General features: G+C 42.1%; 1 protein-coding gene across 1 annotated transcript in view; it reads left to right on the plus strand.

Moving 5' to 3' along the window:
• Nucleotides 1-3203, plus strand: part of rgmb (repulsive guidance molecule BMP co-receptor b) — a 53622-nt gene extending 50419 nt beyond the window's left edge. The window contains exon 3 of the mRNA XM_034170172.1: nt 1526-3203. Coding sequence (XP_034026063.1) covers nt 1526-2284 — 759 coding nt within the window. The 3' untranslated portion in view covers nt 2285-3203. The remainder of the gene's footprint in view (nt 1-1525) is intronic.
• The last annotated feature ends 23493 nt before the right edge of the window (nt 3204-26696 follow it).

Below are 26696 nucleotides of genomic sequence, written 5' to 3' on the forward strand. Positions count from 1 at the left end.
GTACAGCCAGGAGTTCTCCTCCACCAGGTTCCACGCTTTGTCCAAAAAGTCAAACTTTTTCTTCGGAGTGTAACAGGTGTGAAAACAGTTAAAGAAAAAATTTACCTCAGAAAAAATGTCCTTGATGAGGGCCAAGTCCGGGTCCATGGCAGAGAGAGAGTTGTCAGACATGACTGGGAGTGAGCTTGCTGAGTCCCGTTTATGGCCAGTTCATTCTGTCAGGAACCCAAGGTGATGTGGCACAGAAGGTTGTGGGACCCAAATGCAAAAAACTCACAGACAATGGAGTTGAAATTGAAAGGCTTTATCGGTCAAAACGAGCTTGGATTCGGTACACAGTTAGACAGTCAATGATGCAGAGGCACAGATAGTCGGCAGGCAAAGGCGTCATCAAAAAAGGCAGGCTCAGATCTTTTACACAGGCAAACAAAGTATGTGGTCAGAAGCAAGACGAGGTCAAAAAACAGAGCTGGGTCGGTACACGGCAAGACTAGGCAGAGCTATGAAAAAGGCTGGTACGAGGACTGTGAAAATCAACGAATTGGCGGGGCTTAAGTGAAAACAGAGGGTTTAAATAATCAAGGAGAAAATGAGAAAAGTGAGAGCAGGTGTGTAGGAAGAATCAGGAAGGGGGCGTGGCAAACAGAAGAAACAGAAAAGTTCAGGTGGGCGTGACTAAGTGCAAAAATACTTAACAGCAAAAACCAAAAGGTAATCCTGATGAAGAAAAACAGAAATGACAAAAAAACAGAGACAAGTGCAAAGAGACAGAGACAAAAGAAAACAGAGAGAAAAAAAACAACTAAACATCATAAGATGGCAACGGAAAGAAATGACCCCAAAACTAGTAAATGTTAAAGTGAACAGACCAGCCAGAAAATAGAAGACTAAGACAAAACTAGAATGGAACTGAGTGTGGATAAAGTATAAAAACTAACAAGAACAAAATGGCAAAACAACCTACAGACTACAGAATAACAGATAACGCCTAAAATGACTAAACAGAAAACTAAGTGATAAACTGAAAACAAAATCAGAGACAAAAGTAAACTTCACAGAAAAGGTCAGACTAAAGCATAACACAAGAAATGAAATAAACAGAATCAAACTAAGACTGAAGTGACTAAGGTAACAATTAATGAAAATATGGCAAAACAGCTACTAAGACAAAACTACACAATACATGAATGATGAACAGAAAACCAAACCAATGAAAACATGAACATGGCAGGAATACAAATACAGATGTACAGAACAAGAAAGCCAAGATCAATGAAAAATTCATGACAGGAAGCCCATCAAGGGCAGGATCATGACACAGCAGCACAAAAGTCAATGAAACAAGGGTCAGACTTGAACAATTTTGAACTTTTGATGCAGCATGCCTTTGAGGAGCCCAGCTTTATACTACTGTGCAAAATAATTGCAGCCTATGACACTTTTGTGTGCAGTCTGTATTTCACCACAATAATGTGATCGCATTTAATAAACTATAGTGATTTTTCTGCTCTCTCTCCTTTCTCAGATCACCATCATCTTTAAGCCTTATGAGGGCTGTACAGACCAGCGGGTCTACCAGGCCGTCACAGACAACCTTCCTGCAGCCTTTGATGACGGCACAGTTAGCAGCGGCGACCCTATCCATATTTCTTCCGGTGCAGATGGTGGAACTGGGAAAGTTCGGGCGCTGTGGATCTCTGAGCGCAGCCCAGGACGCCACATTGAGCTGCATGCCGGCTACATTGGTGTAACCGTAATTGTGCGTCAGCTGGGCCATTACCTGACCCTGGCAGTGCGGATCCCAGAGGACCTAGCTCAGGCCTTTGATGCCACCCAGGACCTGCAGCTCTGTCTGAATGGCTGTCCCACCGGAGAACGCATCGACCAGGGAGGTCATTTGCCGCTGCCTCTCTCCCCGCCGGCGCTTGGCCTACAGCTTCAGCAGCTGCGTCGGCCTGCCCAGTTCTCACAAGCACGAGCATCCCCCTACAGCACCTCGCAGGTTTTCGGTGTGGAGGGGGCAAGGGAACAATGCCGGGAGCAGCTAGAGGTGCAGGACATTTACTTCCACTCCTGTGTGTTTGATCTCTTGACCACTGGGGATGCTAACTTCACAGTGGCAGCGTACAGCGCCCAGAAGGACATGGAGAGTCTTCACCCGCACCGGGACAGATGGAGGATCTACCCGCGCGGCTCTGCTGCCGCCACCTCAGACCCTGGTTCATGGCTTATCAAACGCCTTGCTGTGCTTGCACTGTGTGCAGTGAGTGTAGCGGTGATGTAACACCTGGTGCATAACAGAGAGTCTGCAAGTGTTGACATGCATGTAGGAGTTTGTATGTCTGTGCACTAGAATGTGAGATTTGGGAGTGTTGTTGAGCACTGATTCCTCTCCCATGCATCCAGAAACTGGCAGGCTGGGAAAACTTGGAGGTTTTTTTTCCCCCCCTCTTTTTCAAAGCAGAGGTGGAAACTCCCCCTACAAACTAACTATCTTACTGCATGGCAGAACCAACCACCTGCAGAAAACCACCTGAGATGTTCCGACAACAGCTTCAGTGTTGTCACACTGGGAGAGATGTTCCCGTGTGGGTGTGAGTCACACACTGTGTCACTCCACACTGTGTGGACACTCCACACTGTAAATAGATTTGTCTTCAGTGCACAGTGTCATAGTGTAAAGTTTGAATATTTTTGTGCTGTTTGGTGTAAGTTTTACCTCAGAGAGAGGGTGTTTGTTTTTATCAGAAGCACTTTATTTTAATTATTCTGTCAAATCCACATCAGTGTTTCTGTCTCACTCACTGTCTTTTCCTAAAATTTCCATAATCTACTCAAAAGATGTTTGATTCTGTCAGTACAATCCAAAGAAATGCAGGGTTTCTTTGTTTTTGGCTCAGACATTCTTTCAGTGGCGGAGTTGACTCGGTGTTTGACTTTTATTTCGTTAATGTGAGTGGTTCTCTTGTGAATGTATTATGACTATTGTCAGTGGTACTATTTTGTTGCAGTATGAATTTCTTATTTCTCAATTCTGATTTCAACTGCCTCTGGTGTTGTGCTTGCTTTAGTTCCTGTTAGAATTGTCGCTTTTTTAAAGCCTGGTTTTTGTGACTATACCGGCTATGTTGATTTGAGCCAAAGATACGGTGGCTGAGAGAGGCCATAACAGTTCCAAATAAAGACTACACTAGCAAATGCAGAAAAGACTTAAATACCAAAAACACCTGCGTCAGTTCTACAATAGGGAGTTGCATTAAAAAAAGTCTTGCAGACACAGGGAACACAAGAAAATACACTCACCAGACACTTTATTAGGTACACCTGTTCAACTGCTTGTTAACACAAATAGCTAATCAGCCAATCACATGGCAGCAACTCAATGCATTTAGGCATCTAGACGTGGTGAAGATGACTTATTGAAGTTCAAATTGAGCATCAGAATGGGGAACAAAGTGGATTTAAGTGACTTTGAATGTGGCATGGTGGTTGGTGCCAGACAGGCTGGTTTGAGTATTTCAGAATCTGCTGATCTACTGGGATTTTCACGCACAACCACCTCGAGGGTTTACAGAGAATGATCTGAAAAAGAGCAGATATCCAGTGAGCGACAGTTATGTTGATAGAAATGCCTTGTTGATGTCAGAGGTCAGAGGAGAATGAGCAAACTGGTTGGGCGACTGCATGATGCCATCATGTCAATATGAACCAACATCTCTGAGGAACGTTTCCAACAGCTTATTGAATCGCTGCCATGAAAGGTTAAGGCAGTTCTGAAGGCTAAAGGGGGTCCAACCCAGTACTAGCAAGGTGTACTTAATAAAGTGGTTGGTGAGTGTATATCCCACCACACATAAACAGTTCTATTTGGTAAAGTACCTGCTATAAATTCATGTAATGTACGCAAAAACAGATGTGTTGCAAATAGCCACAACACAACTGAGCTCCTAAAAGAACAAAGGCGGCTTCTATCTGGAAGACCTTTACAGACAAATACTCTAATTCATGAATAAAATAATAAAACAAAAATATAGCGAGTTTAAAAGAAAATAAATAAATTATCTTATTCACTTCTGCCAGCCACGTAGAGATAAAGATAATGGAGCACTGCGATGCACTGAATAGTGTGTCACTAAAAGTCATCTAGATCGAATCCTGTTTTTACAGTGCATCTGGAAAGTACAGTTTGTTGTTTCAACCTTATACCAAAATGGAGTAAATAAATTTTTCCCATAAAATTCTACTCACAACACCCCATAATGACAGCATTTTAGCAAATTTATTAAAAAAAATAATAAGAAGAAATCACATGTCCATAAGTATTCACAGCCTTTGCTCTGTTGTTCCTTTGGCAGCAATTGCAGCCTCAAGTCTTCTTGAATATGATGCCACAAGCTTGGTGCACCTATCTTTGGGCAGTTTGGCCCATTCCTCTTTGCAGCACCTCTCAAGATTAATCAGGTTGGATGGGGAGTGTTGGTGCACAGCCATATTCAGATCTCTCCAGAGATGTTCAATCAGATTCAGGTCTAGGCTCTGGCTGGACCACTCAAGGACATTCACAGAGTTGTCCTGTGCCATTCCTTTGATATCTTGGCTGTGTGTGTAATCTTTGTCACATCGGATCCGGGAATTTTGATTCTCATTGTCTGAGAGTCCTTCAGGTGCCTTTTGGCGAACTCTAGGTGGGCTGCCATGTTCCTAAGGAGTGGCTTCCGTCTGGTCACTCTACCGTACAGGCATGATTGGTGGATTGTTGCAGAAATATTTTTTTCCTTCTGGAAGGTTCTCCTTTGACTTAATTTTTTTTTTTTTTTTTTTTTGGTGCTCTGACATGCACTGTCAACTGTGGGACCTTATATGTAGACAGGTGTGTGTCTTTCCAGATCATGTCCAGTCAACTGAATTTACCCCAGGTGGACTCCAGTTAAGCTGTAGAAACATCTCAAGGATGATCAGTGGGAACAGGATGCACCTGAGCTCAATTCTGAGCTTCATGGCAAAGGCATGATTTTTTTTTAGTTTTTTTTTTTTTTTATTATTATTATTATTATTAATACATTTGAAAAAAAATCACATTGTCATTATGGGGTATTGTGTGGGAAAAAAATTAATCCATTTTGCAATAAGGCTGTAATATGACAAAATGTGGAAAAGGTGAAGCGCTGTGAATACTTTCCAGATACACCGTACATTTGTTGTGTTGTGGCTTTTTCATTGTGTTGTGTGAATTTGCAGCAGACACATGAACAAAGTAAATGGTTCCATATGCTGCAAGTTACGTTTGTGTTCACTGCACATATTTGAAAATGTTTTCTCAGTTTGCAAGACCTATTTCTGATAGAGTTCTCTTTGTGAATTGATGAGTTGACACTGTGTGTGTGTGTGTGTGTGTGTGTGTGTGTGTGTGTGTGTGTGTGTGTGTGTGTGTGTGTGTGTGTGTGTGTGTGTGTGTGTGTGTGTGTGTGTGTGTATGCGTGTGTGCGTGCGACTTGTCTCTTCTACCTGCATTTGCTTTTGTCTAAATTTGGAACTGCTGTGGCCTCTTGGCCATGTACAAAGATTAATGGGGACCTCATTCTTATGTTTTTTCTCCATGTAAAGGAGTATTCCCAACAAACCAGCATCCTTCCCACAATCGCAGTCTCTCGCTTTAATTTAAAAAAAGAAAAATAATGCTACTGAGTCTTTTATTCCTACTGCCAGATTTGACAAGCTGCTTCTTCCTGGGATATGTGTACGATACTGTGTAGACAAAACACTGCAGATCACTGAGAAAACATCATTACTGCATCATTTGTCAGAAATATGTCAACCCTTACGACTGTGAGCCTTTATAACATTTAAGACTGTATTCTTCTGCCCCATTCAATGGCCATATTAGCTTCTGATCAGTTTTTGCTTTTTTGTCTTGATCTCTCTTAAGTCACACGTGAATGTCAGTTTGGTGAAGAATGACTGGTCTGTGTTGAAATGCTTAACTTATTTATGAACGTAGTGTCCCATAGACAATTTTAAACTCCATATTCTTGCTATTTGATAATTTAAATACTGTCAGATGTGATTGTACTACCACCTAGTGGTATTTTGTGGCTATGTCTGTGTTTCTTGGAGTCCTAAAAGAAAAAAAAATGGAGGAAAAATTTGTGCGCAAGTGTTTTATTTAAAAAATGCAAAAATTTCAAGATTTCAGTTTTATACAGAAATATTTTAAGTGTGTTTTAGTTGTAGAAGGAGCTCAGAATGAAACACGGGTGCCTACAGACACAACATAACCATCTGGCTGAGGTTAGGTTTTCATCAGATACCAGGTTTGGCCTCACAAACACAACCAGTTTTCAACTGCCACAGCCTCCACCACCTGAGATGAAAAAAAAAAAACAGCTGGAGGAGATGCGTAGGAACAGTAGCTTTTTGTAACATGCTACTAATAAGTTTCTATGACGACGTCTCCTTTTATCCATTACACTTTGCAATTAAAAAATGTGGTAGAATGTCAGCCACGTGAATGAAATGCTTCAGAAGGACATCTTGGTCCTCTTGGGTTTGCCTCTTTCAGATCACTTGGTGCAGCAGTGACCCTTCATTCTCAACCACCTGAAAGTGTGGAAATGCATTTTAAATGGTTAAAAAGTGTTACATAACCATATAACCAAAACTGCATCCAAACTATTTGCAAATTATGTTACAAATTTTCAGTTTGTCTTTTGATGTGTGGAACCCAGTGACATTAAAACCCTAAGTTTGGACAGTTTTAAGAGACACTTAAAGTTATATTATTTTAAACAAGCATTTTAAGCTAATATTATATTTTATCATTTTAGTTATATATGTGTTTTAATTTTATTTTTATTTATTTTATTGTAAGTGCATTGAGATGTTTATTATGCACTAAAGAAATAAACTGTTAAACTAAAGCTAACATTTGCAGTACAGGTAACTAATTTTAGGCAAGAATCACAGACTCTGTGGTAAGAACCCTGATTGTCATTGTTTAATTGGCAGTCTGCTCTTACCGTTGAATAAAATAACGATATGTGCAGTCATCAATGTGTTAAAGACGAGGATCTTCAGCAAAAGCAGCCTCATAGCTGTTACAGTCACCACATCGGCCAAGACGCCAACATCTAAAGGTCAAACCACACCGATCAACACGAGGATGGATCATGAGGCTCTTGAAGAGGTCTTACAAATAAATATTTTTACCTTCTGCCACTTTGTAACAGACTGCACCTTGATCATCTGAAATTGGAGCAATTGAATAAAAGCTTGAGAGAGCAGCGGTTACAGCAAAGAGTCACCATCCTGAATGGTTCCTACCTGAGAAGGTTGCAGGGTGTTTCCTGGTGACTCGGGGGTGTCGCCGGAGGCTCACAGAGCAGCTGTATGCTGGCCAGTTATTGGTCGCCACTGTGATTGTTGCTACAGCCCTGTGGCCACCGTGCCACCTGCCTACAGTCACGCTGTGCAGTGTGTTGGGTCCATAACCCTGAGACGATGACCTCCAGCTGACCTCGAGATGGCCTCTCCTGAAATCGCTCACCATGCAGACCAACATGGTCAGCCCCAGCCTTTCTCCTGTCAGGTGGACAGGATGCGAGAGAGATGCCAAAACACTGCCCTCTACCCCTCCTGTTCCAATGTGACAAAAAAGCATGTGATGGGTAGAAAGCACAATGAGCAGTCAAAACAAAATGAGGACCTGACTGTTGGACACACACACACACTATAGAAACTGATGAACTCAGCGTGATCTTTGACAAAAAACAATATATGACAGGTACATGATATGATTTCAGCAGCTGCTAATAAACCAAAATTAACCAACAAAACTTTTGCTGTTAATATTACTGCCTAGACCAAAGAGTTAGGTTTAGAAAAGTTACAAAAACGTTTTCATTAAATTATACCACAAGTGTATCTGATCCACAGTGTCTGAAACCTGTAAAACAGATTTAAGATCCATTTATTCAAACCTTGAGCAATTAATTCTGCATCACTTTATTACAGTATGCCAAAGCAAATCAAAGATAGATTTATTCTATCTGAATCCAAAAACAACTTTTTCCACATCAATTGATTAAATCCCAAATCACAACACATTGAAGATGACTGTATTCCTTCAAAACCTTGGAACAACTAATCACAGAGCAGATCATTATATTTTTTAAGCCTGTAACAACTAATTCCAGATCTGTTTTTAGTTTAGTTTCTAAAATGAAAACATTCAATATGAGTTTATTCCATTGAAAGGCAAAAACAGCTAATTCCACATCAGTTTATTATATCCCCAAGCAAAACAAATCAAATTTGAGTTTAATCCATTGAAACTGTTGTGTGGGCCGCCTAAAGAGGAGGTACTGCTGGCCCACCACCACCAGATGGCGCCCTGCCTGGAGTGCGGGCTTCAGGCACGAGAGGGCGCTGCCGCCACGGACACAGCCGGGGGTGACAGCTGTCACTCATCATCTCATGACAGCTGTCACCCATCAACACTTCATCATGCTACTCCATTAAACCCGGACGTCATCTCCACCTCGTTGCTGAGATATCTTCGACCTGTGAAGGTAATACTCTCAGCCGTTGTTGTGCTAAAACACAGAATTCTCTGAGTTGTTGCAGGAGTTCCTGAGGAGCCTACTGTTAACGGGACGCTAAGTTTGGGGAAACGTGACAAGTGACGCACGTCAGACTGAGTAGTCCTCAGTCTCTTACTGTGTTAGAGGTGGAGGTGGAATCTCCACCTTTGTTGTTACTGGGTGTACACACACCCACATCTTATTGTCTCTGCTCCTTGCCAGCAGTACCAGATCCGACACTCGGAGACGGTGGCCACCTGGGGACTCGGAACTTGGCGGCTCCAGTATTCTCCAGGTTCGGTGGCGGAGGAAATCATGTGGTTCCGGTTCTTCTCAGGACAGACGTCTTCTATCCTCGAGCCTGCCCACACGTCACCTTTGTGATTGACTGTTTGCAAAATCTTATATTCCTCTGTATTGTGGTTGTGCTCATTCATGACAGTAAAGTGTTCATATTCGACTCTTTCATTGTCCGTTCATTTACGCCCCCTGTTGTGGGTCCATGTCACTACACTTTCCCAACAGAAACCTTGAATTCCAGATCAGTTCATTGTCCCTGAAAGATATAGACATATTGACCATCTGTCTGTGCGTGCGCCTGGGTCAACAGCATACTCGCAATAACTACTGCAGTTTGAATGTAGGGACACCAAATATGGACCTTTTAAAGATCTTTGTTGAGTTAGATGATGAGTGACCTTGACCTAATTTCCTAGGTAACAGAGCAACAAAACTGAAAAAGGCAGTACTCGCAATAACTATCCACAGGTTGAGTGTAGGGAAACCAAATTTGCACCCTATATGGATCTTTTAAGGATCTTTGTTGAGTTAGATGATGAGTGACCTTGGCCTAATTTTCTAGGTCACAGAGCAACAAAACTGAAAAAGGCAGGGCTCCCAAAAACTATCAACAGGTTGACTGCAGGAACACCACATCTCCCCTCAACTACTGTCATTTGTCAAGACCCTTTCCATGTGACTCCATGTATTAGCACCCGATATCACAGGTACGGTACAATGTGCAGTGCTCATTATCACAATGAACTATCAAAACTAACCATCCATCATGTACTCATACACTTGGTCAATCAAGTACATTCATGGTGTGAATATGTGGACATTCTTCTGAAGAAGGGCATTTCAATCAATGAGCAACAAGGGACACACCTATTATCCAGAGCAACCATAATGAAAATTTGGACCAGGCCGACATTAATATAGCTGGTGAATTGTAGAACTTACAGCACCAAAAAAACAAACAAACAAAAAAATGATCTAGTCCCTAAAAGCCCTTCTTTATTATTCACTCATCTTCAACCGCTTATCCGGGATCGAGTCACAGGGTCAACACCTCCATCAGGGTACCCCAGACTTCCTTTCCTGTGCTAGTGTGGAGATATAATCTCTCCACCTAGTCCTGGGTCTTCCCCAGGGTCTCCTCCCAGTTGAATGTGCCTGGAACACCTCCTTACCAGATGCCCGAACCACCTTAGCTGGCTCCTTTCAAGAAGAAGGAGCAGCAGCTCTACTCTGAGCTCCCCACGGATCAATCAATCAATCAACTTTTTTCTTATATAGCGCCAAATCACAACAAACAGTTGCCCCAAGGCGCTCCACATTGTAAGGCAAGGCCATACAATAATTATGAAAAACCCCAACGGTCAAAACGACCCCCTATGAGCAAGCACTTGGCCACAGTGGGAAGGAAAAACTCCCTTTTAACAGGAAGAAACCTCCAGCAGAACCAGGCTCAGGGAGGGGCAGTCTTCTGCTGAGACTGGTTGGGGCTGAGGGAAAGAACCAGGAAAAAGACATGCCGAGAAGGGGGGCAGAGATCGATCACTAATGATTAAATGCAGAGTGATGCATACGGAGCAAAAAGAGAAAGAAACAGTGCATCATGGGAACCCCCCCACAGTCTACGTCTAAAGCAACATAACCAAGGGATGGTCCAGGGTCACCCGATCCAGCCCTAACTATAAGCCTTAGCGAAAAGGAAAGTTTTAAGCCTAATCTTAAAAGTAGAGAGGGTATCTGTCTCCCTGATCTGAATTGGGAGCTGGTTCCACAGGAGAGGAGCCTGAAAGCTGAAGGCTCTGCCTCCCATTCTACTCTTACAAACCCTAGGAACCACAAGTAAGCCTGCAGTCTGAGAGCGAAGCGCTCTAATGGGGTAATATGGTACTACGAGGTCCCTAAGATAAGATGGGACCTGATTATTCAAAACCTTATAAGTAAGAAGAAGAATTTTAAATTCTATTCTAGAATTAACAGGAAGCCAATGAAGAGAGGCCAACACGGGTGAGATATGCTCTCTCCTGCTAGTCCCCGTCAGTACTCTAGCTGCAGCATTCTGAACCAACTGAAGGCTTTTTAGGGAACTTTTAGGACAACCTGATAATAATGAATTACAATAGTCCAGCCTAGAGGAAATAAATGCATGAATTAGTTTTTCAGCATCACTCTGAGACAAGACCTTTCTGATTTTAGAGATATTGTGTAAATGCAAAAAGGCAGTCCTACATATTTGTTTAATATGACCGAACTTCTCACCCTATCTCTAAGGGAGACACCAGCAACCCTCCTGAGGAAGCCCATTTCGGCCGCTTGTACCCACAATCTAGTTCTTTCGGTCATGACCCAACCCTCATGACCATAGGTGAAAGTAGGAATGAAGATTGACCAGCAGATTGAGAGATTCGCCTTTTGGCTCAGCTAACTTTTCGTCAGAACAGTACGGTAGAGCGAATGCAACACCATCCCTGCTGCACCGGTTCTCCGGCCAATCTCACGCTCCATTGTCCCCTCACTCGTGAACAAGACCGCAAGGTACTTAAACTCCTTCACTTGGAGCACTCCTTCACTTCTTTAGTGTTATTATTCTTATTTAATTTATTGAGAGGTGTGTGCTCTTACCTGTCCATAAGTAGAAGATTGGAAGGTAAAAGAGACTTCTGGATCCCTCTGTCATGTCAGTCTGTCTTGTTTAGCTTGTTTTTGTGATCAGTGTTCTACCTGCCAAGGGCAGCACGCCATACAGAACAGGAGCATTGCATCATGGGGAATTTTCAACTCGTTGTGACCTTAACAGCGGCAATGCAACCCTCCCACAAAGAGAAAGAGGGGCAGAGAAAGTGATAACTTTTACAAAAATGAGTTCTTATGGTGGAGACAGGAGGCACTTTATCTGCAGTTAAACGCCACAGAAGAGTCATTTTACACACACACACACACACCTGCTTACGGCTGTTAGATCTGAGGTAAGAAACTGATCATATCAACACTCTTGTGGGGCACACCTGCAGGCACGCACACACACACACACACACACACACACACACACACACACACACACACACACACACACACACACACACACACACACACACACACACACACACACACACACACACACACACACACTAAACCTGTTTGGACCTGTGATCCAGTGACATGAATATCATTAATACGTTCTGCACTTGTTCCAGGACTCTTCAGATTACATCAGATGATCCAATGGTTGTGTCCCCATCTGGGTCCATATCAGCAGGAAAGAGATCTGAAGCTACACTGTCCTTGCCTCACAAGATGCACACAGAGGCAAAGTTTGGACCAGAAGTAGTCCGGGAGTTTAAAAAGGTAAAGTAATAATAATAATAATAATAATAATAAGTTTTACTTATAATGCGTTTTACATTTGACAAGCAAATCTCAAAGCACTACCATAAAAGTATAAGAAATACAAGACAGTGCAAGAATAAAACACATTTAAGAAAAAGCTTTTAAAAACAGATAAGTCTTTAAATGTTTCTTAAAAGTTTCAGTTGACTGTGGCGCTCTTAGGTGGTTGGGAAGAGCATTCCACTCTCGGGCTGCAGCCGTCTGTAAGGCCATATCTCCCATAATGCGGAGCTTGGCCTTCGGGAACTGGAGTTTGTGGCTGTCAGCAGAGTGGAGGTGGCGTAATGGGTTATTGGAACTGATCAGATCTTTGAGGTACACTGGTGTGCTGCCATGGACACACTGATAGGTCAGGAGACAAATCTTATATTCAACCCTGAACCTAATAGGGAGCCAGTGGAGGTTTTTGCGGGTGGGTGTGATGTGCTGGGACGTCCGCACCCTCATCAGGATCCTGGTAGCACAGTTCTGAATATACCACAGGCTCCTGCCAGGTATCCCGATGAGGAGTGTGTTGCAGTAGTCCAGCCTGGAGGAGACAAAAGCATACACCAATTTCTCAGCATCGGGTAGGGAAAAGGAAGGACGGAGTTTGGCGATGTTCCGGAGATGAAAGAATGCAGTTTTACAGAGGTGTTGGATGTGGGTGTCAAATGACAGGTTGGGATCAAACCATACAACAAGGTTAGTGGCAGAGAAATTGAGGGGAATGTTGTGGCCGGCAAATAAAAATACAGTCAGAAGAAAGGACCCGAGGGCGAGGGGTTGGCGAGGGGTACCAAGGAGCAGATAGCCCCCGTCTGTCAGGGTTAAACCTGTTAAAACAAGACAACCCAAACATAAGACACAGAAAATGAACACCAGACACTGTGATTCTTACTCGCTGCGAGGAGAGAGAGACAGCAGGACCCTTCATTCTACCTTCCCTCTCCGAAGGCCTGTGTCTCCCTCCCAGCCTTTTACAGTTTTTATTGATTGCTTTGACCTGTTTGAAGAAACTAGGAACCTCTCAGCCTTCATCATCACCATCTCAGCAGAGCAAAAGACACCTCTTGCAAATGTGTTAACCCATTCTCATTGGATTGACACATTTCCCCCACCCTTTTTCATATCAGTTAACATAGATGCCATTCAAGCAGTCAAAACTCCATTGTTTTAGCTCCCGTATCCTAACAGAAACCATATGTTCCCAGCTATTAGAAACTATCTGATCGGTATGCAAGCACTGAAGCACCTGTTTGACACTTCTTCACACAAATCTTCAATTTGCAATCAGTCTGTAGTAGGCCTTAAAAGGTGCCATGCCTGTGTTGTTCTTTGCAAACATGGATCAAAGAGGTCTAAGGCAGATGAGAGTGAAAGTAAGAGGTAGAGGAGTTCGAGGAAGAGGAGTCCATGCGCGAGGTGGAGGTATAGTTGGAAGGGCTCAAGCTACTGATGAAATTCGGGCAACTATAATTGATCATGTTATAAATCATGGCCTTTCAAGGCTGGACAAAGTGTCCAACCTGTTGTAAACAGAAACACTGTTGCCTCAATTGTCACAGGTTTTTGACAGGAGAACAGGCAATGTTGTTATAGGCCTACAATATATACAGAAATATCTGCAGTACAGTAATATACAGTACTTCATGTAATTTTTTTCCACATTCCAATTTCATGTATTTTTTATAGAATGAAAAGGCTACCAGTCACTGGTGGTAGAATAAGAATTTATAATGCTGAGCTGGAGGCAGCCATTGTCAACATGGGTGTGGCAAATAATGCCATTAGGCTGCGAGAAATCAGGGCTGCAGTAATTGCAGATCAGGGAGTATTTAGAAATATAAATACTGTGAGAGAGACCACCATAGACTGCATCCTCAGGAGGAACCATATGGCAATGAAACAGTTCTACAGAGTTCCTTTTCAAAGAAACTCTGATGAAACATTACTATACTGTTACTGTATGCCTTGTCATATCATACAGTTACTGTAGAGTCAACTAGAGTCACTTTTACATAATTGTAATTTTGAGTTTTTTTTTTCTTTAGAGAATAATGGAGCTTGAAGCCGAGGGGGCACATCACGTCTTCATTTATGTAGATGAGGCCGGCTTCAATCTGTGTAAAGTCAGGAGACGAGGAAGGAACCTCAACGGCCATATGGCCACTATTGCAGGTCCAGGGCAGAGGGGCACCAACATAACTATGTGTGCTGCCATCTCCAATGATTGCGTCCTGTGCCATATCCCCACCATTGGGCCTTACAACACCGAGCACCTCATAGCATTCCTGAACGCTCTTCACAACATGCTGATCCCACCTCAGGAGAGAGGGCTGTTGAGGCCTGGCTAACCACTGTTCGTCATCATATGGGACAATGTGGCATTCCACCACTCTCGTATTGTAAATAAGTGGTTTGCAGTCCACCCTCGGATGATGGTGCAATTCCTTCCACCGTATTGCCCTTTTTTGAATCTGATAGAGGAATTTTTCAGTGCTTGGAGAGGGAAGGTTTATGATCATCACCCCTATGATCGGATGCCCTTGCTCAATGCAATGACTGCTGCAGCCCAAAATATTGATGCAGAGGCATGCCAAGGCTGGATCAGGCATGCCAGAAGGTTTTTCCCTCGCTGCACTGCCAGAGAGAACATTGAATGCGATGTAGATGAGGCCATGTGGCCCATTCGTCAAGACAGAAGAGACTATCAATTGTACTGTACTCTTACTGTACTCTATACTCTTATAGTATAGGCCTACTAAAGATTTTTGTTCTTTACTGTAAAAGATTGATATTTTTTTATTTTCCTAATTTCTTATAGGCCTACAGTAATGGATTTTACATATTTTGATTTACATACTTTCTGTAGGAATACGTATTTCAGTTCTCAGCCATGAAAAAGCCTGAAAAAAAAAGAATGTAATGGAATCAAAAAAATTTCCATCAAAGCATATCTGAGTCTGGATCCATTTTTTTGCAAGAAGGCAGCAAACGGCACTGGCATGTAACAGTTATGGGCTACAATGTCAACTAATGGTGCACTGATTCACTCTGAGTTTTTGTTGTCCATTGTATTATGATTGATTGTAAGTGCTCATATACGTGTGGGCAAGTTGTGCTGTTTGAAGGCAAAGTTTGCTTTTGTTCCTTACTTTAAATGTTTTGGCACAGGTAGAGCCTTTTGCAAACAAAATGTGTCATTTTGACCATTGGGGGCACTGTTTAGGCCTCTGTGTTAACTTTTGAAAAAGTGGATTTTGAGTTGACTGTTGCGTCAAAGCAATCAATAAAAACTGTATTTACTCAAACTCATAAGAGGGTGAAAAGCAGGCATAAATCATTTCAGAGTCTGTCTCCATACAGATAAGACATTATTATGGGTTTTTTGACAGAGTCAAAACAGAACCGGTTGCAACTGGTTTCACAGGGTCGTATCGTTCCCCTTCAAGGATGGTTAGCTAATTAAACTTACACTCCTGTGCTCAGCTCATTCTCTAAGCAGTAGAAGTTAGCTTAGCTGATAAGGTTCACATTCTCAGACATCCTCAAAGGCAACAAAAAGGCATTTCATAGTAAATGATCAGTGGTTCACTAGAAAATGAAAACCCACAACCAACCCTTACCAAAAAGCAGTGCATGCAAGTATGTTTCAAGTATATACTTCCAGTTTACTTTTTATGTACTTATCAGTACTATTTTTTGGTAAGGGAATGTATAAGAAAGACATTATAAATGATAACATATATTTACAATTTCTCTAACACCGTCTCCTCCCGGCAGGCCGTAAGAGCGGTTATTGAATATGAGGGTGATGTGGAGTCCAACCTGACATAGAGCTGAGTATTATCAGCATAGCAGTGGAAGGCAACTCCATGCCTGCTGATGTAGCCCAGGGGGAGCATATACAGTAGTGTTCAGAATAATAGTAGTGCAATGTGACTAAAAACATTAATCCAGGTTTTGAGTATATTTCTTATTGTTACATGGGTAACAAGGTACCAGTAGATTCAGTAGATTCTCACAAATCCAACAAGACCACGCATTCATGATATGCACACTCTTAAGGCTATGGATTTGGGCTATTAGTAAAAAAGTAGAAAAGGGGGTGTTCCCAATAATAGTAGCATCTGCTGTTAACGCTACAAACTCAAAACTATTATGTTCAAACTGCTTTTTTAGCAATCCTGTGAATCACTAAACTAGTATTTAGTTGTATAACCACAGTTTTTCATGATTTCTTCACATCTGCGAGGCATTAATTTTGTTGGTTTGCAACCAAGATTTTGCTCGTTTACTAGTGTGCTTGGGGTCATTGTCTTGTTGAAACACCCATTTCAAGGGCATGTCCTCTTCAGCATAAGGCAACATGACCTCTTCAAGTATTTTGACATATCCAAACTGATCCATGATACCTGGTATGCGATATATAGGCCCAACACCATAGTAGGAGAAACATGCTCATATCATGATGCTTGCACCACCATGCTTCACTGTCTTCACTGTGAAGTGTGGCTTGAATTCAGAGTTTGGGGGTCATCTCACAAACTGTCTGCAGCCCTTGGACCAAAAAAGAACAATTTTACTCTCATCAGTCCACAAAATATTCCTCCATTTCTCTTTAGGCCAGTTGATGTGTTCTTTGGCATATTGTAACCTCTTCTGCACATGTCTTTTATTTAACAGAGGGACTTTGCGGGGGATTCTTGCAAATAAATTAGCTTCACACAAGCATCTTCTAACTGTCACAGCACTTACAGGTAACTCCAGACTGTCTTTGATCATCCTGGAGCTGATCAATGGGTGAGCCATTGCCATTCTGGTTCTTCTTCTATCCATTTTGATGGTTGTTTTCCGTTTTCTTCCATGGGTCTCTGTTTTTTTGTTGTTGTCCATTTTAAAGCATTGGAGATCATTGTAGATGAACAGCCTATAATTTTTTTGCACCTGCGTATAAGTTTTCCCCTCTCCAATCAACTTTTTAATCAAACTACGCTGTTCTTCTGAACAATGTCTTGAACGTCCCATTTTCCTCAGGCTTTCAAAGAGAAAAGCATGTTCAACAGGTGCTGGCTTCATCCTTACATAGGGGACACCTGATTCACACCTGTTTGTTCCACAAAATTGACAAGCTCACTGACTGAATGCCACACTACTATTATTGTGAACACCCCCTTTTCTACTTTTTTTTACTAATAGCCCAATTTCATAGTCTTAAGAGTGTGCATATCATGAATGCTTGGTCTTGTTGGATTTGTGAGAATCTACTGAATCTCCTGGTACCTTGTTTCCCATGTAACAATAAGCAATATACTCATAACCTGGATTAATCTTTTTAGTCACATAGCACTACTATTATTCTGAACACTACTGTGGATGGAGAAAAGTGTGGGGCAGAGGACTGACCCTTGAGGTACTCCACTCCACAGGTGACAGTGTGGGCCCTCAACCTGGCTCCGCCTAGAGCCACATACTTTTGGTCACTTGAGCAGGTCAACCATGTTTCGCTTTTCTCTTCTCCATGTCTACGTCATTTGTAAGATCAGTTTAAATTTCCTTCCCAGCATCCTTGTGCAGCTCAGGAGAAGCCCTCACATGATCTATGATGGCACTATCAAATGTAGGTCGCGGTGTTTGATTGCTTGAATTGTGGCCCATCAGGGGTCCAGATTCTGTTTCCAGACAGTGTTAATTTTTTTTCTGGCAATATAATATTATGAATCTCTTACTTAAATGCTAAGGAATAAAATTATAGCAGTGCCAAGACAATTTTTTTTTTTTGAATTTTATCTTTAAATAAAAAACCCCAAAGGCCATACAACTTTAATCTTAAGAAAATGAAGTGACAAATTTGTCACTAGGAGAATTTCATAATATTAATCCATTTAGGTTTTTCTATGTTTGGAACCAAGAACAAACGGTGTCTGGACCATAGATGTCTATAAGGTGGAAAAGTGACTATTAGCATTAATTTCGGCCTCAGTTTTTTGACAGTCATAAAACTGACAGCTATATGACAGATCGTGTCATATAGCTGCCTCATATCACCACAGCACCCATGCAATATTGCCCACTGTAGGATTGGATTATGCCACTCATGTAACACAAGGTATAATTATTTTAGTTCTTACTCTACCTGCGGGCAGTAGGCAGGTTATTGTAAGTGCTCACTTGTGTCTGTCTGTGTAAAATAATTATTCGAAAACCTGTGAACACTTTTTCACCAAACATGGTAGGACTATACCTTGGCTGATTGTCTCCAAGTGATTAACTTTTAGAGATCAGTAAAGGTTAAGGTTGACAAAAATATAGTCAATAAAACCATCTTTTGCGGAACCAACAAGGCTGGAGAGAGGAGTAAATTTGATACAAGTCACTAAATCATTTGTAATGATCTACAAAGTAGAGCAGGTTTGTGACCAAAGGATCCTTGATGTGATTGTCCATCAGACCAGAAAATGACCAATGTCCCTTGGGCAAGTCCTTAATCCCTACGTCACTGAGTGTGTAGCTGAGCGCTTTGCAAGGCAGTGCGCTGACATTGTATGGGTACATACAGTGCATCATTGCAAAGCTCTCTGAGCACCTGCATCAGATGGAAGAAAAAGTGCGATAGAAATGCACTCCATTTACTGCAAATTCTGTTGCTGTGCCACCAAATAATCGTGCCCCCCAACCCACACACACACACAGAAATAAACCTGGTAAAATTTATTATCATAACATACTTTTCAAGATTATTTTCATTTATATTGTGCCAAATCACAACAAAGTTGCCTCCAGGCGCTTCACACAAGTAAGATCTAACCTTACAAACCCCTAGAGGAAGCACAGGCAACAGTGGTAAGGAAAAACTACCTCCTGATTTGAGGAAGAAACCTCAAGCAGACCAGAGGCAAAGGGGTGACCCTCTGCTTGGGCCATGCAATCGACACAATAGACAATACAGGAAACTTTAGATTTTGGGAGTCCATGTTGGTGCACAAGACAGGAGGCCTGCAGATGAAAAACACACACTCCTATCTCTGGATGGAGCCGCACCTTAAACAGAGAGGGAAAAAAATAGAATCAGATGGCAGAGAGACAACAAATACAGTATAATTTATCACCATTTAGCAACAAGAAAAACAGAAGAAGTAATAATAAGGTGATCGCCAGCCACTAGCCCTAAGCCTCACTAAAAGACCCAGACTTTAGATAAAGTTGAGGCTGCAACCCATTCTGTTTAATAATAAAATAAATTTAAAAGGGTAGAAAACATAGTAACATACTAAGCCAGTATGCTAGCCATACGAAAGGGAAAATAAGTGCTTAAGTCTGGACTTGAAATTATCATTATCACTTCTAACAGTCGATCTCACGATCGATTGTTAGAAGTGATATACGCTCACGCTCCATCCCACGCTCCATCCGCGTGGGATGGATCGATAGACAGATCAATGCAGCGTCTGCAGTGATGCGGTCGCTGTATCGGACTGTCGTGGTGAAGAGAGAGCTGAGCAGGGGGGCAAAGCTCTCGATTTACCGATCGATCTACGTTCCGACCCTCACCTATGGTCATGAGATTTGACTCATGACTGAAAGAACAAGATCAACAAGAGATAGGGTGAGGAGCTCTGTCACTTGGGAGGAGCTCGGAGTCGAGCCGCTGCTCCTCCACGTCAAAAGGAGCCGGCTGAGGTGGCTTGGGCATCTTTTCCGGATGCCCCCTGGATGCCTCGCTGGAGAGGTGTTCCGGGCACGTCCCATCGGGAGGAGGCCCCAGGGAAGACCCAGATCACGCTGAAGGGACTACGTCTCTCAGCTGGCTTGGGAACACTTCGGGGTTCCCCCGGAGAAGCTGGGGGAGGTGTGTGTGGAACGGGAGGTCTGGGCGGCTTTGCTTGAGCTGCTGCCCCCACGTCCTGACCTAGGATAAGCGGAAGAAAATGGATGGATGGATGGATTTCTAAAAATCATTGTTGGAGAAATAGTCATTGAAAAATTTTTGAATTCGCTTTACTATTTTCTAGAAGCATATTGCATTCACTTGAATTTATTTTTTGGTTTGTTTTTTGACTTTTTTTTTTTTACTATTCTGTTTTTTTTTTTTTTTTACTTTTTTACTTTTTTTTCTGAGTAATTATTTTCCTGTTTTTCTGAGTATTTTTGTTGTTCTGTTTTTCAGGTTTTTGCGTAGAGTCGACTAACATGATAATACCATCTGACTTAGACAGGACAATCTCAAATCAAATCAAATCAGTTTTATTTATATAGCGCCAAATCACAACAAACAGTCGCCCCAAGGCGCTTTATATTGTAAGGCAAAAGCCATACAATAATTACAGAAAAACCCCAACAGTCAAAATGACCCCCTATGAGCAAGCAGTTGGTGACAGTGGGAAGGAAAACTCCCTTTTAACAGGAAGAAACCTCCAGCAGAACCAGGCTCAGGGAGGGGCAGTCTTCTGCTGGGACTGGTTGGGGCTGAGGGGAGAGAATCAGGAAAAAGACATGCTGTGGAAGAGAGCAGAGATCAATCACCAATGATTAAAAGCAGAGTGGTGCATACAGAGCAAAAAGAGGTGAATAAAAAGAAACACTGGGTGCATCATGGGAAACCCCCCAGCAGTCTAAGTCTATAGCAGCATAACTAAGGGATGGTTCAGGGTCACCTGATCCAGCCCTAACTATAAGCTTTAGCAAAAAGGAAAGTTTTAAGCTTAATCTTAAAAGTAGAGAGGGTGTCTGTCTCCCTGATCTGAATTGGGAGCTGGTTCCACAGGAGAGGAGCCTGAAAGCTGAAGGCTCTGCCTCCCATTCTACTCTTAAAAACCCTAGGAACTACAAGTAAGCCTGCAGTCTGAGAGCGAAGCGCTCTATTAGGGTGATATGGTACTATGAGGTCCCTAAGATAAGATAGGACCTGATTATTCAAAACCTTATAAGTAAGAAGAACAATTTTAAATTCTATTCTGGAATTAACAGGGATCTCCCAGTGTCTTAAACCCAGATCAAAGTAAAACTTGATTAAACTGAACAATGTCATGTTTGTTACCAAATTGAGCTCTTAATGAAGGAAAAACAGAAATAATTATTCCAATAAACAGACAAAAAATAAATTACTCAGGGAAAAAAAAAACACAAATAATTACTCTGAAACATACAGAAACGTATTGCATTCACTTGATAAATTTATTTTTTGGGGGTTTTTTTTTCGAAATAAATTGTATGTATTTATTTGTTTATTTTCCTGAGTTTAGAGAGCATTTGAAGACACATTCATTCATTGAGAGCTTGATTTGGTAACAAACATGACATTGTTCAGTTTAATCAAGTTTTACTTTGATCTGGGTTTAAGACACTGGGAGATTGTCCTGTCTTTAAGTTACATAGATGGTATTATCATTAGTTTGTCAACTCTACGCAGGCACCTGAGGACTTTGCAGCTGTTCAGAAGGAAAGCCCATTCAGATCTGCTAGACATAGCAGTTTTTCTCTAGGATCAGTTGGACAGATACGGTATGCTCCTTGGATACAGGATGATTGATGCATTTGAAATGCATTCAGGCTGGCTATGTGGTGACTCAAGAAATGGTTAAAAAAAATAGTAAAAAAAAACCAAACAAAAAAAACTAAAAATAAATTACTCAGGAAAAACAACCCAAAAAAGAAATTACTCAGAAAAACAGAAATAAGTTTCTGAAAAACAAACAAGAAAATAAATTCATCAAGTGAATGTAATACACTTCCATACTATTTGACGCTGTAAACCAGCTAAATTCACACTTGTGACAAGTCTGGGATCATGTGTTGGTGCTGCACATGACAACATTTACATTCTGCTAAAAAAGTAACTGCCCTGGGTCTTGATTGGTAGCCATCTACTGTGTGGGTAGAAGCTGGTGATATGTAAGTGTTTCTTTTACCTTTTTGGTTGGTTGGGTCCTCAACACTAAGGCACCGCAAACTGGCTCATGTTTAGGAAAGCTGACATTCCCTCACAATACAAGTAGTATGCTTAATTATTGTCTACCTAAAGTAGCCACACATTTGACCCAAAGTCATTCAAGTCAGTTTGCACCTTACTGGTGGATCAGCCATCAAAACTTTGACGATGTAGATGTCCAACATCCTGGCAGAAGAATGATCCTAATAAAACTGCTGAAAGTAGTGAGTTCAGTGGGGAAATGTAGCAGAGTCATCTGTGAGGACCACGCCATCGCTTGCCATGGGAGGAGTAGATTGAGGTGTAGTTCTGGAGGAACGCAAAGGATAGTCACCTTTTCACAGACTTCTCAGCTCCCATATACCCTCTAGAATTGCTCCATGATTACTTCTATGAATATTGGTGACATCAATGCAGTCTCTGGAACCTTTCAGGGTGTTCTATCCAGATTGCATGCAAACTCCTGCTAAACAGTCTGCCCTTGAAGTCATACTTGATGAAGTCTGGGACACAGCACATGGACATAACTCCTTCATAAACCACAGTGATCTGGCTTGTGGTTGCACAACTGAAATTGCAGTTTTGTCTACCAGCACTACAGCTCTATAGCATAATCTGTACTGTTGTATTTGTTTAAATTGTTTTTTCTCACTCCCCAGGGAGCATAGCATGTGTCCTCCATACACTTTCTGACAGATGATGTGTTCGAGAAAGCATTAGTACGATAGCTACAGAAATGCAAAGAACTGGGGGAGTCACGTGACACGCTTGGTGAGTATGGCTGCTTGAGAGTGAACTGCGCCTTCCCCTGTGTATATTTTTACCTAAATTGCAACAAAGAGTCCTGAAACCTGCACTAAAATTTTTTGTATAAACTTTCATGTTGCTATCATGCCGAACGTGGCCAGAAACTCTACTAAACCTGCCTCTGGGGCTGGAACGAGGAAGGCATACGAAGCAGCTGGTGCTAATCAAGCTAACCACAGGGCCTCGCCATTACGTGATGACACTGAGGAGGCTGAGGCAGTGGCAGCGAGGCACATTCCCGGTGAGGTGGCTCAGGAATTGGCCTGGCTCTCAGCCCTTATAGTGGAGAAGTCTGATGGCCACGACAAGAAACTGGAGGAAATACGGATTATTACAAGCGCTACAGAAAGTAAGATAGCTGATATAGCCGCTCGTATTGGTGAGGTGGAGAACCGACTGTGTTTTCTGGAAGATGAGCACGAGAGGCTAAAGGCTAACCCTGCGGCTACTGCTGGTGAAGTTGCAGCACTTAAGCAGAAGCTAGATGACATTGAAAATAGAGAGCGAAGGAATAATTTGCACTTTGTGGGTTTCCCCAAGGGCTGTGAAGATAATGATGCTGTGCTTTTTTTTAGAAGGAATCATACCGAAGATTTTAAACCTGTATTTCCCAAACGGACTGGAGAATGAGAATGCACACAGAATTGGAGCTTTGCCGAAGGTGACCAGCCCCCACGAGCGAGACCATTCATAGTCAGATTTCTGAGATTTCAAGACTGAAAGCGCATCGCTGAGGCCGCACGTAAACTAGGTGATGTTTCCTGGGAGGAGCACCACGTCATGGTTTTCGCGCATTATTTCAAATCTGTGACTGACAAGCGTGCAAAGTTTAATGAATGCAAAAAGCTTCTACACGACAAACATCTGCCTTTCTCTCTGGTCTACCCTGCAGTACTTGTTGTGAAAACCCCTCAAGGACCCCGCCGCTTTGAAGACCACAAAAAAGCTGTGACTTTTATTCGGTCTTTGGAGTAAATAGTTTTCTGCAACATGTACTCTTTTATTTCTCCTTCTATCAACAACATATTTGGATACTGAAAAGATATTGACTTTAACAGAGCTTCCGCGACAGTCAGGCACAAGCCTTTTATTTTGTGTTTTTCTTCACCTTCCCACGGGACACTTTGAGTTTACTACGCAGACTTGCCACCTGGCGGGGGTATGGCTGGATCCGAAATGACATACTCTGCTGATTTGGTAACATCTCTTATTAGACTCTTTGTTGCTAGTTTATCTCATGCTGGGCTCAGGGGTTTTTTTTTGTTTTTTTTTTTTCGATATTTACTCACCTGGCCCAGAGTTTGGGGAGCAGGGGGCTTAATTCAAGGGAATATTATAATTTAACCAATGTACGAGAATATTGATGATCCAACCTTTTTTGGACAACTTGAGAAAAAAAATAACTGATATGGGGGATTATCCAGTTATTTTGGGGGGGGCGACTTTAATGAAGTTAGGGATCCACTACCAGACCGTAGTTCTAGAAGGGTACGTGTTTCTAGGGCCCACACTGCCCTCAAGGGGATGTCTGAGGCGTGTGCTCTTATAGATGTTTGGCGTTTGCAAAATCCTTCTGGGAGGGATTATACCTTTTTCTCTTCACCCCACCACTCCTTCTCAAGAATAGACTTATTTTTGGTGTCCCAATCACTGATGTTGGCTGTGGCATCTAGTACTATTGGCAACATAATTCTCTCAGACCATAGCCCTGTCTATCTACACGTTTGCTTATAACGTTATTGTTAGGACCCCTAGGTGGAGACTAAACTCCAGTCTTCTATTAGATGAAGCTTTCAAAGAGTCTCTTAGGTCTCAAATTAACCTGTATATAGAAACCAATGTGCCCACTGCCCCTTCAGCTGGAGTGGCATGGGAGGCATTAAAGGCCTTTTTAAGAGGGCACATTATTCAACATGCTTCTTTCAAAAAGAGAGAGAGCCTCGCCATGCTCCAGGATCTTCAACAACAGATTGAAGTCACTGAATTTAGTTATAAAAGGGACCCCTCTTTAGCAAATTTGAATAATATGACCAAACTGAAATATGAATTTAATGCAATACTGTCACAAAAAGTAGAATTTTCTTTATTCCACACGAGACAGAAGTATTTTGAAGAAGGGGATAAGGCAGGTAGGCTCCTGGCAAGATATATTAAACAGAGGTAAGCCATGACCACTATCTCGGCCATTAAAGATGGTAATGGACATCTCCTTTATGAGCCAAAGAGAATTAACACAACATTTAGTAACTTTTATAGAGATCTGTACAGTCCAGAGTCAAAGGCCTCAGAGAATGATATAAGAAATTTTATGCTACCCCTAAATCTTCTCAAAGTCACAGCTGATCAGCTCGTATATCTGAACTCACCCATCACTATTGAGGAGATAATTGGGGTCATTAGACATCTTCCTTCAAGTAAGGCTCCAGGTCTAGACGGCTTTACAGCTGAGTTCTATAAATCATTTCCTGAAGAACTGGCACCTCTACTCCTGCACACCTACAACGAGTCCTATCGAAAGGGAATGCTTCCACCTTCTCTGTCGGAGGCCATTATTACACTTATTTTGAAAAAAGATAAAGATGCCTCTGACTGTAAAAGTTACCGACCAATAAGTTTGACCGCTTATGACAGTAAAATTTTATCTAAAGTGTTGGCCAATCGATTAGATTGAGTGATAACCTCTCTCGTCCATGCGGATCAGGTTGGATTTATATGTTCGTGCTCTTCGGCGGATAACATTAGGAGGTTTATTGACATCATGTGGGCAGTTCAGGGTAGTCAGTCTCCTGTGGCCGCTATCTCGTTGGATGCCGAAAAGGCAATCAAGAGAGTCGAATGGCAATATTTACTCATAACTCTGGAATGCTTTGGCTTCAGCAAGAGTTTTATCAATCGGATTAGGCTTATATATACTCACCCCAAGGCTTCTGTTCTTACAAATGGGATAATAGGTCCTTCATTTGAGCTAGGTCGAGGCACCAGGCAGGGGGACCCCCTCTCCCCTCTTCTTTTTGCCCTGGCCCTTGAACCATTGGCAGTTGCTGTATGTAGGGAGCCCACATTTCCAGGTATAAGCGTAGGGGGCGGCTGTCATAAACTTATGTCGTACGCTGACGACATTCTTCTTTTTGTATCGGATCCAGAGCACTCCTTTTCCTCTCTGCTCACAATAATTAACACGTTTTCAGACATCTCTGGTTATAAAGTAAATTGGACCAAGTCAGAGGCCCTTCCCCTATCTTGCTACTGCCCTAAGACCCTTTTCCCAACCGGCATGATCTCTTGGCCGCAGAAGGGCATTAAGTATTTTGGTATTATCTTCCCACCGCAGTTGTCAGACTTGATAAAAATAAATTTTGAACCTCTACTAAGTGGGATGAGAGCTGATGGGGATCGCTGGTCTCAACTTTATCTTTCTATGTGGGGGAAGGTCAATATACTAAAAATGGTCTGTACACTCAAGTTTAATTATCTGTTACAAGTTTTACCTGTCTATGTTACTTTGAACTATTTTAAATAATTTGATCAGCTTTGTAATTTATTCATTTGGAGCAAAAAGAAGCCTAGACTTAATTTGAGAAAACTACAGAGACCAGTGGACAGAGGTGGACTTGGGATGCCTAATTTACTCTATTATCACTATGCCTTTTCCCTTAGGCACATGGCACATTGGTTTTTACCTCCTGAGAAAGCACCCCCTTGGTTCTACCTTGAGAGCT

Source organism: Thalassophryne amazonica, chromosome 5, assembly GCF_902500255.1.
Source record: "Thalassophryne amazonica chromosome 5, fThaAma1.1, whole genome shotgun sequence".
NCBI lineage: Eukaryota > Metazoa > Chordata > Actinopteri > Batrachoidiformes > Batrachoididae > Thalassophryne > Thalassophryne amazonica.